The sequence below is a fragment of the Astatotilapia calliptera genome, chromosome 7 (assembly GCF_964374335.1).
Source record: "Astatotilapia calliptera chromosome 7, fAstCal68.1, whole genome shotgun sequence".
NCBI classification, from domain to species: domain Eukaryota; kingdom Metazoa; phylum Chordata; class Actinopteri; order Cichliformes; family Cichlidae; genus Astatotilapia; species Astatotilapia calliptera.
In genome coordinates this window covers 15,995,811-16,012,035 of record NC_137428.1, presented here as the reverse complement: position 1 = coordinate 16,012,035, position 16,225 = coordinate 15,995,811, and the positions used below count along the sequence as shown (strand labels likewise).

Here is a 16,225-nt window from a genome sequence, read left to right as displayed (position 1 = left end):
AAAGATAAAGACCCTACAATAATAGGGAGAAACCCCAACAGTCAGATCACCCCCTATAAGCAAGTGGCCAGAGGGGCCGATGGCGCGATATGGCAGCCTCGCTTCTGTCAGTCTGCCCCAGGGCAGCTGTGGCTACAACTGTAGCTGCCTCCACCAGTGTGTGAATGCGAGAGTGAATGAATAGTGGTATTGTAAAGCGCTTTGGGTGCCTTGAAAAGCGCTATATAAATCCAATCCATTATTATTATTATAGTTGGCGACAGTAGGAAGGAAAATCTCCCAAACAGAACGTGTCAGTGGCAGCGATGCTGCCCCATTAACCCTCAGCAGTGCAGAGCCCGACAACTTCTCTGTGCGACTGGGTGACAGACGGCTGACAATTGTGTTGGCTACTTTTTTTTCCCTTTTTCAAATGTTAATTTTGACAAATAGGTGCCTATTTTTCGAAATAAATTGTAAAGCTACATTTATAATATTTATTGACAGTCATAATTTTGAATGGCATACTTACTCCCATCCCTTTTGCAAAAAACAAGACTAATAAAATCCTTTAAATTCATGCAAACACTGCTGTTGAAATCATGGTTGATGACGACTGCTATAGCCATTACTGTATTGACAGTATGAATTAATCTAATTAACTGGTGTGTAATGGATCTTCCTCTTTGCTGCGTACCAGCAAGTGATAGTCAATAACTGATCTGAGCTGTTGTCGACGCCTTCCTGATCCTAGCTCTCTGTTCCTTTTTTTTTTAAAGGCACCCTGAAGAAACTGACTGCGCTGAAAGTGGATGAAAATCAGCTGATGTACTTGCCAGATTCCATTGGAGGGTGAGCATCACAGCAATAGATTTGATAACAGCAGAGTAAACCCTGAGCTCAGTGGATTATTGTGTCGTTTTTTTTATATCTGGAATCCATTGATCTGATAAAACGTTTTTCTGGAAAAAGTAAATATCCCCATTAAAGAGAATGCAACCCCTGCTCGGTTTGTTTTGGTCTCGCGCTGATGATTGGTAGCTTAGTAATGGCTATGGCTATAAAGAGTGGTTATGAATGTCAAGTCTTTGAATCTGCCATAGCGATTTAAGGACAGTTCATCCATTTGCTTCAGTGTGGAAGGGCTGCTGGTAAACACTGGTCTCATGACCCTCATAGACAGTAATGATATGAAATCCTGTGTTACTATTCAGAGGTTTTTCTGTCTAATGTATACAGGTAAACCCTCAGTCGCCAGCTGCTGAGTACCGAGCCAGGTCCACACGCTGATCCTCTTTCTACTCTGAATCATTGACACACAGTTGACAAAGATTAGGTTCCATTTAATCCATGCTTTTATTTTTTTAATCCATCCCCTCCAACATCCATGAGAAAGACAAATCTACATTACCTGATAAAAACAATTGTATCTGTGCAGTTTTTTATTACTGTTTTCAAACACCCTCAATTGCCCCTTATGTTAGAATGTGCCGCCTTATGTACTTTGACGTAGATTATGTGACAAAGCCTATGGTTTAACTTAATCCCATGCAAGGGTTTTAGTTTAAGCAAGCTCATTTCCTCCCCTATTTATATGTAGCTGGTTTCGTTTTACTTCGCCACTTGTCCACTGGGGTTTTTTTGTTTCCCTGGTGTATTTTTAGTAGACAGGCGTCAGATCCTTGTGGCGTTTCATGGTACTGTAGCATATGAGCTTTCTGGACGTGGGGCTGCTTTGCATTAATATGAAACCCAGCGTGCATTTACATTTTTCACTCAGCAAAATTCCGCTTAAAGGATGTCCCATGAAATATTTGAGATTTGCATTTGCATCAGTCTATTTGTGTTTCACCGTCACTGTACAGTAACATTGATCAGAGCTTTTCTTATTTACAGTGGGGCAAAAAAGTATTTAGTCAGCCACCGATTGTGCAAGTTCCCCCACCTAAAATGATGACAGAGGTCAGTAATTTGCACCAGAGGTACACTTCAACTGTGAGAGACAGAATGTGAAAAAAAAATCCATGAATCCACATGGTAGGATTTGTAAAGAATTTATTCGTAAATTAGGGTGGAAAATAAGTATTTGGTCACCTCAAACAAGGAAAATCTCTGGCTCTCACAGACCTGTAACGTCTTCTGTAAGAAGCTTTTCTGTCCCCCACTCGTTACCTGTATGAATGGCACCTGTTTGAACTCATCATCTGTATAAAAGACACCTGTCCACAGCCTCAAACAGTCAGACTCCAAACTCCGCCATGGCCAAGACCAAAGAGCTTTCGAAGGACACCAGGAAAAGTATTGTAGACCTGCACCAGACTGGGAAGAGTGAATCTACAATAGGCAAGCAGCTTGGTGTGAAAAAATCAACTGTGGGAGCAATCATCAGAAAATGGAAGACATACAAGACCACTGATAATCTCCCACGATCTGGGGCTCCACGCAAGATCTCATCCTGTGGGGTCAAAATGATCATGAGAACGGTGAGCAAAGATCCCAGAACCACACGGGGGGACCTGGTGAATGACCTGCAGAGAGCTGGGACCAAAGTAACAAAGGTCACCATCAGTAACACACTACAACGGCAGGGAATCAAATCCCGCAGTGCCAGACGTGTTCCGCTGCTGAAGCCAGTGCATGTCCAGGCCCGTCTGAAGTTTGCCAGAGAGCACATGGATGATACAGCAGAGGATTGGGAGAATGTCATGTGGTCAGATGAAACCAAAGTAGAACTTTTTGCTATAAACTCAACTCGTCGTGTTTGGAGGAAGAAGAATACTGAGTTGCATCCCAAGAACACCATACCTACTGTGAAGCATGGGGGTGGAAACATCATGCTATGGGGCTGTTTTTCTGCCAAGGGGACAGGACGACTGATCCGTGTTAAGGACAGAATGAATGGGGCCATGTATCGTGAGATTTTGAGCCAAAACCTCCTTCCATCAGTGAGAACTTTGAAGATGAAACGAGGCTGGGTCTTCCAACATGACAATGATCCAAAACACACCGCCCGGGCAACAAAGGAGTGGCTCCGTAAGAAGCATTTGAAAGTCCTGGAGTGGCCTAGCCAGTCTCCAGACCTCAACCCCATAGAAAATCTGTGGCGGGAGTTGAAAGTCCGTGTTGCTCGGCGACAGCCCCAAAACATCACTGCTCTCGAGAAGATCTGCATGGAGGAATGGGCCAAAATACCAGCTACTGTGTGTGCAAACCTGGTAAAGACCTATAGTAAACGTTTGACCTCTGTTATTGCCAACAAAGGTTATGTTACAAAGTATTGAGTTGTATTTTTGTTATTGACCAAATACTTATTTTCCACCCTGATTTACGAATAAATTCTTTACAAATCCTACCATGTGGATTCATGGATTTTTTTTTTCACATTCTGTCTCTCACAGTTGAAGTGTACCTCTGGTGCAAATTACTGACCTCTGTCATCATTTTAGGTGGGGGAACTTGCACAATCGGTGGCTGACTAAATACTTTTTTGCCCCACTGTAGTTACTTAGCTGTTCATTATTTAATAGTCTCTGTGAAGAATTTAAAGAGATCAGAATGCACTGACGGTTGTAAGCAATGAAACCAGATGCATGTTAGTATGCTTAACAAAAAGAGCCACCTAAATGTGGTAGCAGCGCTGTGTTCAGTTTCTTCTGCATGTTTGAAGCCCAGCAGCTGCCGTCTGAAAGAGCTTTTTCAGAAAGAGCAAAACTCCAAGTGAATCTTGTGCTAACATCCTAGACATTACATGGCTGTCTGCTTAACATCCTTCAGCCATCCTGAGCTTTCTAGTAAGTAATAGCTTGCTTAGCTACAAATCTTAATATTGTTATTGAAGCCCTGTCCATTGGCCGTTCCTTTGGAGTTGATGTTGCTCTTGGTAATCTTCTTAAATATTTCCCACCCTGTTATGACTGTCTGTGGCAGTTTAGCGCTAAGATGATCTTAATTTAGTACCTGCCCACTTGGTGGTGTTAATGGCTTTTTCACCTGTTAACAAATTGATATTGCAACCAGAGAGCCAAGAAATTGTAGCACGTAGGAACAATAATGTACCACAGACAGGGATCCTACCATATCATCCTTCTTTCCATCTCAACCTAATTTTCTGTCTCTGCAAACAGTGTAGGATATGTGACTGTGCAAAGGACCGCAGAAATAAATTCACCACGTCACACACAGTCTAATCCCAGATTGCGCGCATTGATATAATTTACATAAATTAGATAAACACGTTTACTGTATTTAATAAATAGGTCTCAAGTTATACTGGGGTGTGTGTGTGTGTGTGTGTGTGTGTGTGTGTGTGTGTGTGTGTGTGTGTGGACATGCAGATGTCCAATCAGAGATGAGCAAAAACGAAATTAAATTAAAAAAAAAAATGTATTGGTGTTCTCCATTGCAGCAGTATGTTCAGTATTTCTTTGCTTGTAAGTGTCTGGCTGCTGGTGGTAACTTCTTGGCAATTTAACTGGGAAAAAAACTGCCATTAAAGTGGATTTTTGCCATGTCTCTCTGCATCAGGCTGACATGCATTGATGAGCTGGATTGCAGTTTCAATGAGATTGAAGCGTTGCCAGCCACCATTGGCCAGTGTGTCAATATGCGCACCTTTGCTGCAGATCACAACTTCCTTGCCCAGCTTCCACCCGAGGTGAGTGTGCGCATCGGTTTGTAGATTTTAATCCGTGTGTTCACTGTCTGCAGTGAGAGTCATTGGTGTGCTCGCTTCACAGATGGGCAACTGGAAGAGGGCAACTGTGCTGTTTCTACATTCCAACAAGCTGGAGTCTTTGCCCGAGGAGATGGGCGACATGCAAAAGCTCAAAGTCGTCAACCTCAGCAACAACAAGTGAGCCTTCTCTGCTTGTTGTATTTTTATTTTTTTTGTATTTTTTAGAAACTCTGGCCTGATTTTAAATATTATCTAAATCCAAACACGCAATTGCTGTAGTCTTCTGTTTTTTGTTGTGCATCAGATCTATTTGCAATTATTTACTTTGTTCAGACTAAACAAGATGTTAACTATGAAATCTACACATTTTGTTCCAGATTTTATCAGAATTACACAACATAACTGACAAAACAATTGTTAGATTAGTTGATAAAATTAAATGATATATATAATCAATTTTACGTACTTTAAATCCAGGACATTTTAAAAGCAGTGATTCCTTCACTATGTAAAGCTACCAGTTAATAAAAGCAATCAAATGTCTTGTCTTACGCTTATTTTCAAATGTGGAGTTTGAAATTGTACCTGCTGATTACAGTATTGTGATGAAGGCTTATTAGAATGAAAAAAGGGTAAGGTCTTGATCGTTTCCTTTTTTTAAGAAAAAAGGGACATTTTCCAGGCTTCTCTTTTATAGTCGGCCTGCTTAGATCAAATTTGCCTGACAAAATGAATTAAATTGACTTTTTTTTTTTAACTCGCCCAGGAAAGCAGTTTTAAGCGTTTTGGCGACTGAGTTTTGTTTTTTTGTTTTTTGTTCTACTTCAGGTTGAAGAATCTTCCGTACAGTTTCACCAAACTGACTGAGCTGACTGCAATGTGGCTGTCTGAAAATCAGGTAAGGCTGCACAAGTATTAGGCATAAAACAATAAGGCCTCTGGGTTCAGAGGTGTCAGATGGGGACAGCAATAGCAGGAGCATCTGTGACTCGCACTAAAAATTCAGCTGTAAATCAAGAAGCCTTCCCGGTAGCTCGCAGGAAGGTACATCTAACCACTTCCAGGACATCTGATCTAATGCAGGTCAGATTGGATGACCAGTCTTTCAAACAGAGTAGAGGTTTCTGGCACAAGTTCATTTACAGCTAAAGAGGTTGAAGCACCAGTAACACTTGTATTATAAAGAACCTCTGTATTGCTTGATCAACACATTTGGGTCATTCTGTATTTCAAATTTAAAAGGATCCTAATGATTCTCAGAAAATGCCCCCTTAATGGTTATTTGAGTGGCAATCTAGACAAGAAACCTTGCCCACTGAATGTGTAAATCTGAATGACAAGGAGGGCATTTGTAAGACGAGACTGCAGCAGTCAGACGGAATTAAAGTGGTGTTCAAAATTACCAGGCAAGTTGAGGTGCATGAAATTTGGACTTCTTAACAGGAAATGTCTGGTCGGCTCACATGAGAGCAAAAGGTTTATAATCCCAATTTGTCACAGCAGGGTGACTTTCTATTGTAAAGGAATACTTGACCTGGTCATATTGTCAGTATACAGAGGCAACGAAAGGATGGAGAACACTCTGTGGGACACTGTGGATTCAGTGTGTTGGCTTTTGTTCAGCTTATTTCCAAATTACAGTCTGACTCTGACTGCATTCTCAAATCAATTATTCATGCCTTTTCCCCTCTCCTGGCTAGACTGTCCCAAGGTTCTGTTTGGGTGCCTTAACAAATTGTCCCCAGGAAACTGCAGCTGTTTGAGAATGCTGCAGAGAGAAGATGTAGAGTCATCCACACAGCATCCATCACTGCTGTCCTGCTCTTATATAAACTGTCTGATTTGTAATGAATAAAATCTCTAAAATTTTGTGGTCCTTATATCTTTCCACAATCACTTTCCTACCTAAATAACTCCTAACAAGGACACTGCGAAGACAGGCAGTCTGCAACAGCTACATCAACACTAAGACACATGGATGCAGTTGGACAGGTGCAACAATGCAGACGGGGGCCTAAGGCAAGCTTAGAACAGCCTCATCAACAAATGGATGACAGGAAGAGGCACCCAGATGTGTTAAAGTAATGTGAAAGCAAATTAGAAGTGAAGAAAGTCGGCGTGAAATAGCTGTGTAGAATTCGGGGAAGACGGGTTGAATTTATCACGGCTCCATCTTGTGATGTGTTATTTTCCCCTGCGGTTAAGTGTTCTCTTCCATATTTACGTTTTTGATGTCCCATGTATTTGTCAAAGAGCTGCTGATTTTACATGGCACTCAACCCCATATTTTGTCCACACAGTCAAAACCCCTGATCCCACTCCAGAAAGAGGAAGATCCAGAGACTCAGAAAACAGTGCTGACCAACTACATGTTCCCCCAGCAAATTAGGATTGAGGAATGTGAGTAACTGCTCTTTGTTTGATATACATTTCCAAGCTGTAAGTGGCAGACTATCAAACACTTCACTCACCCACCTGGGTTTCAGCATCAGGACTAAGTACTACTAGCACTGACATAAACCCTAAATTCTCATGGACATTCTTAGGTGTTAAGAAGACTATATTGTGTTACCCTCACAAAGTTTGATGACCTACAAGGATCCCTAAATGCATATTTTATAAAAGACCTTGTTATCTGAGACTGAAGCAGGGGAAACACTAGCCATCGTCTTCTTGTCAAGCACCTGTTTGTTTGGTTTCCTTTTACAGCAGACGGCTCACACTGACAGTGTTGTATCTTTACTTTAGAGTAATTAGTGGTTCGTGGTCGGCGTGCTTGAGCTACTGAAATGGTCACGAGTCTTTTTTGAGACGTCGGGGATTTCTGTCACAGCCTGAACAGTTACGGCCCTGTGGCGGGCTTTACACCATTTGCCGTGTTTATTAGCTAGGGCTTGTTTCCGATCAAGCCTTTTCTTTTGCTTGGAAGCTGGAAGTATTCACAGCCTGACTGCAGTTAACATGTTTTACAACTTGTTGATATGGAGAGTACACAGCAGGTGACTCAGCGGGTTCACCGTGACTTCACGCTGTGGGGTGTTGTCAAGTGAGCTACAGTTGTGTGTGTAATCTTTTGAGCTGATGTTGTCAGAGAATTAGTCAAATGGGATCTCTTATCAGAAAATTCTACTACACACCTTCACACTTAGTCTCTCTATTGCTAAATCGAGAGCAGTAAGCTTTTTACAACAGGAAAACCACACTGACTGACACCTTCACAAATATTTCACAGCGTCTAATTGTCTGCTTGCTTCATTTCAGGCAAGTCGTACAGGAGTTATGGTGAAACAGAGAGACTGAGTTGAATCTTTCATGCTTTTTTCATTACCGATTAACCACAAACTTGCTTCTTTGCGTTTACGGTGGAGTATTCATACTGAAGATTAGTACATAGTAGCAAAATATTCTCTTGGAATTTTTGGATGCCATCATAGAAAAGGAATTTATTGCAACATCAGTTCCAGGGTTTAACAGCCCTGTTTGGTTCTTTTTGGAGTTTTTTGGGTTAACTCCCAATTTTCAAGTTCCTCCACAGCTCCCTTCAGTTTATTGGCATTCCTCGTGTTTCCTTTGCGCCATCTTGTGGTCACATTTATTATGTGACAGATTTAGGTTGAATTAAAAAGTCCTAATTTGGGTGGGGAAAAAATTCAAAAGACAAATTTTGATTCACTGCCTGGCATTTTTATTTTTCCCCACAGACATTCCAAACTCTGACTCTGAGAGCTTTAATCCAACTCTGTGGGAGGAGCAACGCAAGCACCGAGCTCAGGTGGCCTTCGAATGTGACGAGGACAAAGATGAGAGAGAAACGCCCCCGAGGGTTAGTGCTGCACATTTGTTACTGCTTATATAATTGGAAAAGGAAAAACAACAGTGGCGACACGAATTACCGCAGCAGCAGGGGCTTTTTTGGACACAAATCTTCACTTTGTTTCCTCCTCTGCGGGGATGGGGTCTTATAAAATGGGATGTAATTTCTGCTTAACCCTGTCATCTCTAGCATGAAAGCAGTCTTATTTATTTCAGCGTGTTACCATTTTTGGTCAGCTTTAATTTTAAACTCTGTGTATTCAAACTGTTGTAGGAGGGAAACCTGAAGCGCTACCCTACACCATACCCAGATGAGCTGAAGAACATGGTGAAAACAGCCCAGTCGGTGGCTCACAGGCTCAAGGAGGATGAGTCGAGTGATGAGTCCAGCAAAGAAGCAAAACCTGTTGAGAGAAACCACATTGGAGTGCAGGATGTGGGGGTAAAGGTCAGTGAAGGGCTCCACTTGGAAAGAAACCAGCCTCTTTCATTTCTGGTGTCATGTTGTTGGATTCATTTAAATTCCCTTTTTAACCTCTCCATAAGGTTTTAATGCATAACTAATCACCTGGACTGTTTTTGTGCAGGTGATTGAAGCCCCCTGTCCCAATGGTGTAGCGTCAAACATGGAGGCCCAAGTGTCTGCCGACGTGTGTGGCCAAAATCTCTCTGCACCCGAAGCAAAGGACACTTCTGAGTCTTACAGCTCCCAGAAAATCCCCCTCAAGTCTTCAGAGGACTCGATGATGAACCACGAGGACACACTAGAGGTAATCCAAATAATTCAGTACTTCAGATTTTTAGGACTTCTCACAGTTACACAAACAAGAAGTACAAAGTGCTTCCTCTGTCTTTAGGATTCTGAGGAGCTGTCAGATGAAGAAGACGAGATGAAGATTGCAGAGCTCAGACCCCCTCTTATTGAGATTTCCATCAACCAGCCTAAAGTAGTGACTCTAAGTAAGGATAAAAAAGGTAACTATGAAGGATCTAAAGTGAAAATTGAAATGTCTGGATGCAGAACACTGACAGTAATTTCTGATTAACAGATGATGGGAAAGATGCAGATTCTTTGCTGGATGACACCGTGGCTAACAGTAACCAGAACAACAGTAACTGCTCATCTCCATCACGCATGTCAGACTCTGTGTCTCTGACCACAGACAGCAGCCAGGACAACTCTTTGTGCACACCTGAGAGAGAGGCAAAGATGCCTTTCCTACCAAAAAGCCGGTTAGTGCTTTTCCGTATGGTAATATACACTAAAGAGGGGAGTGCTCCTCCTGCTCTTATTTTACTATTTCAGTATTTGTCCTCATTTCAGGCAAGAAGATGAGAATATGAACCAGCCTAAAGATACCACCCCTCTCCTCCATAATGGCAATGGCTCTGAAACGTCCCTCCAGGCCCTCTTAAAAACCCAGCAGGCACCACCAGAGAAAATGGGAGACTACGACCTGTCCATGGAAGCCAGACTGGCCTTCATTGAGAAGGAAATAAACAATGGTATGGGAGACACGTACACCAAGTGGGACCAGATTAATATGAATGTGACCAAGCTGCCAACTGACAACATGGTTCAGCTGGATGAGCTGGATAAAGGCAAGAATGGTTCGTTAGCTCAGGAGGAAGTGGACAGCAAAGAGGGTTACGATAACATGGATCATTTACAGAATGGAAATCGACAGGCAGGTGACTGCAACGATAGTCTGGGGAATAAAAGCCTAGGGATGAGAGGAGAAACAGCTGCTGTGCACGTGGCCTCGACAGGCGTGACAGCCTGCAGTGACATGTCTCTATCTCACAGCACTGAGGAACTGTCTCCAGAGAAAAGGTGCCATCCCCCGCAGGTGTTGAAGTCTCACAGCATCAGCAACATAGAAACAGGGGCCATGAGGTTGTACTCCTTTGATGGAGATGATGACTCAGTGGGGACTAGGGTGGCAGGGGCCGGGCCAGGGCCAGGAGCTCAGGGCCAGAGCATAGTCAGGAGCAAGTCAGCCGGCCAGTTGCTCAATGATCAGACTCTCCTGGTCTACCCCAACTCCTCTGCGTCCTCTTCAGACCTGCTCTCCTCTTCTAAGCTTCCTGCCAACACAAGCAGACATCCAGTCTCCTCCAGCATGGCCATGGGAACCCCTCCTCCTCAGTACAACATACAATACACAAACAGTGACATGTCTAAAGAGGGTCTCTGGGGGCAGAGGACAGCCATGGCTTCAGAGCAACAAGGCTACCATCCTGCTCCTCCTCCACACTCACTAGCCAACACAAATTACTCAAACCGTAATCAGGCGCCTCCTTACCCTCTGCAGCCCCAGCAGAGAGGCCCTGCGATGGCTTCCAAACCTTCTGGGGAGATGTGGGCTATGGAGAGACTTCATTCTGCTGCAGGCCAGCCTAGAAGCAGCACCCTGCAGAGGCAAGGCAGCACTAGCTCCACAGCTTCCATGTCTGACCCAAGGCGTATGCAGTTGTCCGAAGGAGACTACATGACATACAGGGACATTCACACCCTCGCCAGAGGGCCACTAGCAATGAGTCACGCCATGCAGAGGCCCCTCTCAGCTCGCACTTACAGCATCGATGTACCCGGAGCTTCCAGGCCTCACAGCAGCAGGCCACCGGCCCATGAGCTTCCAGAACGGACCATGTCTGTTAGCGATTTTAATTACCAGCACAGCAGCCCCAGCAAGAGGCCCAACACCAGGGTGAAGTCTGAGCACTCACTCCTCGACGGGCCAGGACAGATGCAGGGAGGAATGGGAGCAGGGAGGGTTCCAGTAGACTGGAGAGACCAGGTGATGCGGCACATCGAGGCCAAGAAGATGGAAAAGGTAAAGAGTTTTATTATGAAAAAAGAACTTGTGTGTGTGTGTGTGTGTGTGTGTGTGTGTGTGTGTGTGTGTTTTCATCCATCCATAAAAGCCCACCAGCATAACATGACCACAAATGAACTCCTAATATTCTTTAGGTGGAAGACACTTTAAACAACAGGATCTCACTCTGCACATAGTTTTGGTTTTTGTTGGTGCTTCTGAATGCAAACAGAATTTAAGACTGTAGTGTCAAATAGAGGCAAAGAATACATAAATGAAAGCAACCACCATCACCATAAAGAGCCCATCCCTACTTTGAGTCACCTCAAAACCTGCTGAAACAAACCAAAACCTAAATGTTTGTGTGAATCAGCTATTTAGGTGTAGCCTACTAACCCAGCTATATGCAAACTATACGTGATTCACTGCATGTTTGTCTGTATATGCTTTAAACCTCTTTGTTGTGTTTTTTATTATGTCATCACTCATTTGGTGCATTGCATGGCCACCACTGACTTGTTGGTGCTGGATGTTCCGTGTCATCAGAACGCGCTGTCTCGCTCCTATAATTCCAATAACGCTCCACTGAGCTGGTCTCACTACGGCAGCTGTAGGGATATGCATGCCAGCCAAGGGTCCCTGGTCTTTAGTGTCAGGGACGGACAGCCCTACGGAGCTCTGGGCTTCTGTGTGAGTACTGTCAACTCGTAGATCGCTCCTGCAGCTCATACTAAAGCCAGGGTATCCAGTTCCTGCAAGTTTCACATCCTTTACAAGAGAAGGAAATGTCTGTTTCCTTCTCTCGCCAATGTTGAAGTGATCACAGATGCTCGGAAGCCATGTTTCACTTGTCCTTTTATAGGCAAGGGAAAATATCATTCCCAACATATGATTTTCATGACCATGATCTCTGTTAGTGCCTAAAATATCAGAGTGAAACATGGATGAATTCTGGTTTTTGTGTTGTTTTTTGTGGTTAAATACAAGTAGAGCTGTTTAAAAGGGGTCTCCTTCTTTATTTGTACCATCATTAGTTGGTTTACTTGGTTTCTCATTTAGAAACTTTACTACATCTGTGGTAGAATGAGATTAGTATAATTTCATACTGAATTTTGATAAAAATTATTTGGAAGTAATCAAAGGTGAAACTGCTTCCTAACAAAATTTAGAGGCTGTGTGAGGAAAAAAATATCGGACAACATGAAAACAAACTTTGTTTTGTTCTCTCTAAGAAAAGTCTACTTTCATTTATTCCTGAATATTAAGTATGGTACAAAGCAGCTCCTTTTAAACCTACCAGGCTCTTGTACATCAGAATCAATATCGCCGTGCGTCATCTGTCTTCCTTGTTGCTCTTGCATTTCACAAACCATTCATTTTCTTCTCCTTTAATTGCACTTCAAATGCTGCTTTTGCTCGTCTGCCACCTTCTTCAATCCAAACTTTTGATCACTTCAGAATCGCTTCATAACCTCTCACGGTGTGTGTGTGGGGGGATGAAAGCTATGTTTGTGGAAGGTAAGTAGTCAATGTGTGTGTCTAAATGATTTAGAAAGGGGGTATTAGATCTGTAGAGGCAAAACTAAAGCTGTCTGAGAGTGTTGTGTAACCACTTTACTGCTTAACATTCAAGATTCATCTCATCTCCTGGTGGCTAATGTTCCAAATTATATTCTGCTTGGTGTTTAAATAGAAGCTATGCAGACTTTAATCTCAGTTTTTCGTGTCTTAGTTGGTGTGTTGATCGCTCTGTGGTGTCGTCTAAATCAACAGCTTGTGTGATCCCAGAGTCTCAGTAATCGATGTTTTTTGTTATCCTTGATTGCAAATGGGGTTAAAGTGGGCAAGTCCCTAATGGTGTCCCAGCACCTTAAATCCAATAGGCATGTCCTTCCAGCTGACTGCATGGAGATACTTGCTCAAGAAGAAAACAATGACATCCCTCCTACACCTTCGACACATCCTTTTTTCTTCCCATCCTTGTGATGTGTTCAGGGTGCAGATGTAAAGTTGTGGCCAAGGTACTTTAGCGTCTAGTAAGTCATGTAGAAGAAGAGTGTGCATAAATGGACGGGCTGGGGGGGGGCGGCATGCTAGTGTGGACAAGAGAGGAAGATGAAGTATTATTTTCAAAGGTAAGGACTGCCCAGCAAGTGAAATTTTATAAGAGAAAAATTGGAATTTTACTTGTCATTTTCTAAAATCATAATTTTGAGAAAGGATAATCGTCATATTTGCTAAATCCACAAAGAGAGCGAATATCAGAGTAGCAGTTGATCAGTGTGTACACACAAAGAAATCAGCTGGAGCTCACAGAGCTAAAGTAAGTCTTTCTACCATGCTGCACGGCTGCTGCACCCAATCTTAGGGTTTCCACTTTTGCCAAATCTCCACTTTAACCCCTGGTTGCAAATCGATTTCAGTGGATTGAGGTTGAGTGCAATGTTGGTAATCGTTCCTTTCTTCCCATCCAGGATGATGTTTTTGGTCCCCAAGGGATGCAAAACTACACTTTGGACCCTGCCAGAAAAGTAAGTCTACTACCGCCAGACTGTGGTTAGCAAATACAAGTTTGTTTAGAGTACACAAGATGTTATGCATCTTCTATTCATCCAAACTGATAGTTTTGCTACATGGGAATTAGGGATAGAAATTCCAAGCAATAAAACCTGCTGATTGTGTGTGATTATTTCTTAGGTGCCTTTGATGAATGGTCAGATGGGTCCTTCGGCTCGTCCTCCGATGAGCCAGTCGTCCATGGCACGTCACCCTTCCAGAGAGCAGCTCATCGATTACCTGATGCTCAAAGTCTCCCAGCAGCCCCAGGGGCCTTCACGAATTCCACTTGAACCCATCCAACAAGAGGTGAAGGATGGATTATTACTCAAAGAAATATGCGATTCAGTATTTAAGGGAATGACGTATTTTCTTAGAGAAGCCTCTTTCCATTAGCTGAGGTGTTGTCATTATGCCTCATCGTGACTGGCCCAGACATTTAAGAATATCAGACCGATTTGATGACTGGCTAAATTCCATATTGAGCTTGTGCCAGCCCCTTTTTTTGCAACTTACACTGCTGTTCCAAGTTAAGCTTGTTCCTACTCCCACAAGTCTGAACTTGGCGTTCTCAACCAGAGACGGTCCAGTAAAAATCCAACTGTAGAGCCTCAGGTTATCGTTTCAGTTTTATTTAGTTTCTCCTTCATCCTTTGTGGTAAACTAAGCTAACCGCTAGCTGCCTGCTGAATTGCATTAAATAGGCCAGATGTTATTACACTCAAAGAGTCTATGTTAACCTTTTTAGCATATTGCAGTTGATGTGGTCTGAAAGTGACCTAGACTTCTGCACCTCCTCTGAGCTGTGATGGTAGACTCTGACTGTACTCGTCTGGTGGTTTCATTAGTTCTTCCCCTGCCACTTGAAATTAGTTCAATGTTCGCTGACATTGAGAACCTGATATTCTTGTTCACGCCAACGGAATTTTAGTAGCTTTCTTTCGTTTACATTTATCGTAGCTGACACTTTAAGTCGAGAAAACTTTCTCCTTTAATTTTACGACTAATGTCAATATATTGTATCGTAAGAGTGATCATGCGTAATGAAAGTGTGTGGGTGTGTTTCAGATCCGTGTGAAAGTGGAGAAGAATCCTGAGCTGGGTTTCAGTATATCAGGAGGAATCGGAGGCCGGGGAAACCCCTTTCGTCCTGATGACAATGTAAATTAATACCATATTTTGTCCCCCTCTTGCAAAGAAGTCAGTTCTTTTCTAAGATTGTATATCTTATTGTTATAATTTCAGGGTATATTTGTAACAAGGGTTCAACCTGAAGGACCGGCATCAAAAATTCTTCAGCCTGGGGATAAAATCATCCAGGTACTCTGCTGTCTGTAGGAATCAGTGTTTTGAGATTAATGTCTTTGGAATATTAACCAATAATCTAATCTACCGTTTTCTTCTCCCTCCTCAGGCAAACGGATATAGCTTTGTAAATATCGATCACGGGAACGCAGTGTCCCTTCTGAAGACTTTTCCAAACACTGTGGACTTGATTATTGTAAGAGGAATCCAAGCATAGACTGAAACTGACCTCAAATAGAGTGTGACATATGGGAGAAGAACTGAAAAGCATACGTTGACTTGTCATATTTTTGTACTCAGAAACTGATCCATTGCTACCTATCGGGACTATTTATAGTAGAGATCATGGGAGCCTTGATTAAATGGGGAAAAAACCACTGAATGTAGTGGATCAAAGTGAGACGGCAGAAGAACATCTGCAAGTACGAGTCCGAGTCCTCAAAAGGCCATCACTGTGGAATATATATACATATATATATATATTCTTTTTTTTTTTTTACAAAAGAAGCTGAAGATATGACGTCACTTACTGTGGTCTCTGTACAGGTCATCTTTTTTTTTTTTTTTAAACCCCAAAACTCGTCATGAGTGGATCAGGAGTTTGATTTCACTTCTGCAGATGGATATTAATCTGACCACTAGGGGGCAGAGCTCCTTCTTTTCTGCCATCCAGTTTGCCTTTTTTCTTTTCTTTCTTTTTATTTAAGATGTTGAAACCATTTTCCAGTCTGCTTGCGATCTTAACTGGAGGACAGTGTTACGTGCTTGCTATGTAGAGACGAATGTGGATCAAGGAGGCGTTTGGCTTTGTTTTTTGTGGGAGAGATGCCCCCCACCCCCCATCCCGTTTTTATTTTGTTCTTGCAAGATCAAACAGTTTGCTTCCACAAACCTGCGAATCTCCACCATCATACAGACACTTCACTATTTCAGCTCATCCCTGACCTCATCACTCCAACTGGGCATATCACATTGCCACATTGGATTGTGGAAATCTGCAATATAAATGGAGCTGAAGAAATGCACCCTGCATGCAATACAGAAAAACACAGATTATTGGGAAATATTCATATTTGGT

The 16,225-nt window shown here is 42.7% G+C and overlaps 1 protein-coding gene across 5 annotated transcripts in view; it reads left to right on the top strand.

Moving 5' to 3' along the window:
- Window positions 1-15,644, top strand: part of erbin (erbb2 interacting protein) — a 49,910-nt gene extending 34,266 nt beyond the window's left edge. For 2 of the 5 annotated variants that reach the window (XM_026173220.2, XM_080303500.1), the window contains exons 10-26: window positions 759-831; window positions 4,504-4,633; window positions 4,716-4,831; window positions 5,483-5,552; window positions 6,955-7,054; window positions 8,356-8,477; window positions 8,742-8,915; window positions 9,055-9,237; window positions 9,325-9,442; window positions 9,517-9,700; window positions 9,792-11,304; window positions 11,833-11,976; window positions 13,761-13,817; window positions 13,984-14,151; window positions 14,911-15,003; window positions 15,088-15,162; window positions 15,257-15,511. In XM_026173220.2, coding sequence (XP_026029005.2) covers window positions 759-831; window positions 4,504-4,633; window positions 4,716-4,831; window positions 5,483-5,552; window positions 6,955-7,054; window positions 8,356-8,477; window positions 8,742-8,915; window positions 9,055-9,237; window positions 9,325-9,442; window positions 9,517-9,700; window positions 9,792-11,304; window positions 11,833-11,976; window positions 13,761-13,817; window positions 13,984-14,151; window positions 14,911-15,003; window positions 15,088-15,162; window positions 15,257-15,364 — 3,428 coding nt within the window. In that variant the 3' untranslated portion in view covers window positions 15,365-15,511. Of the gene's footprint in view, window positions 1-758; window positions 832-4,503; window positions 4,634-4,715; window positions 4,832-5,482; window positions 5,553-6,954; window positions 7,055-8,355; window positions 8,478-8,741; window positions 8,916-9,054; window positions 9,238-9,324; window positions 9,443-9,516; window positions 9,701-9,791; window positions 11,305-11,832; window positions 11,977-12,744; window positions 12,805-13,760; window positions 13,818-13,983; window positions 14,152-14,910; window positions 15,004-15,087; window positions 15,163-15,256 lie in introns of those variants that run through there. The other 3 variants (XM_026173222.2, XM_026173223.2, XR_013909955.1) reach the window with 3 other exon arrangements.
- The last annotated feature ends 581 nt before the right edge of the window (window positions 15,645-16,225 follow it).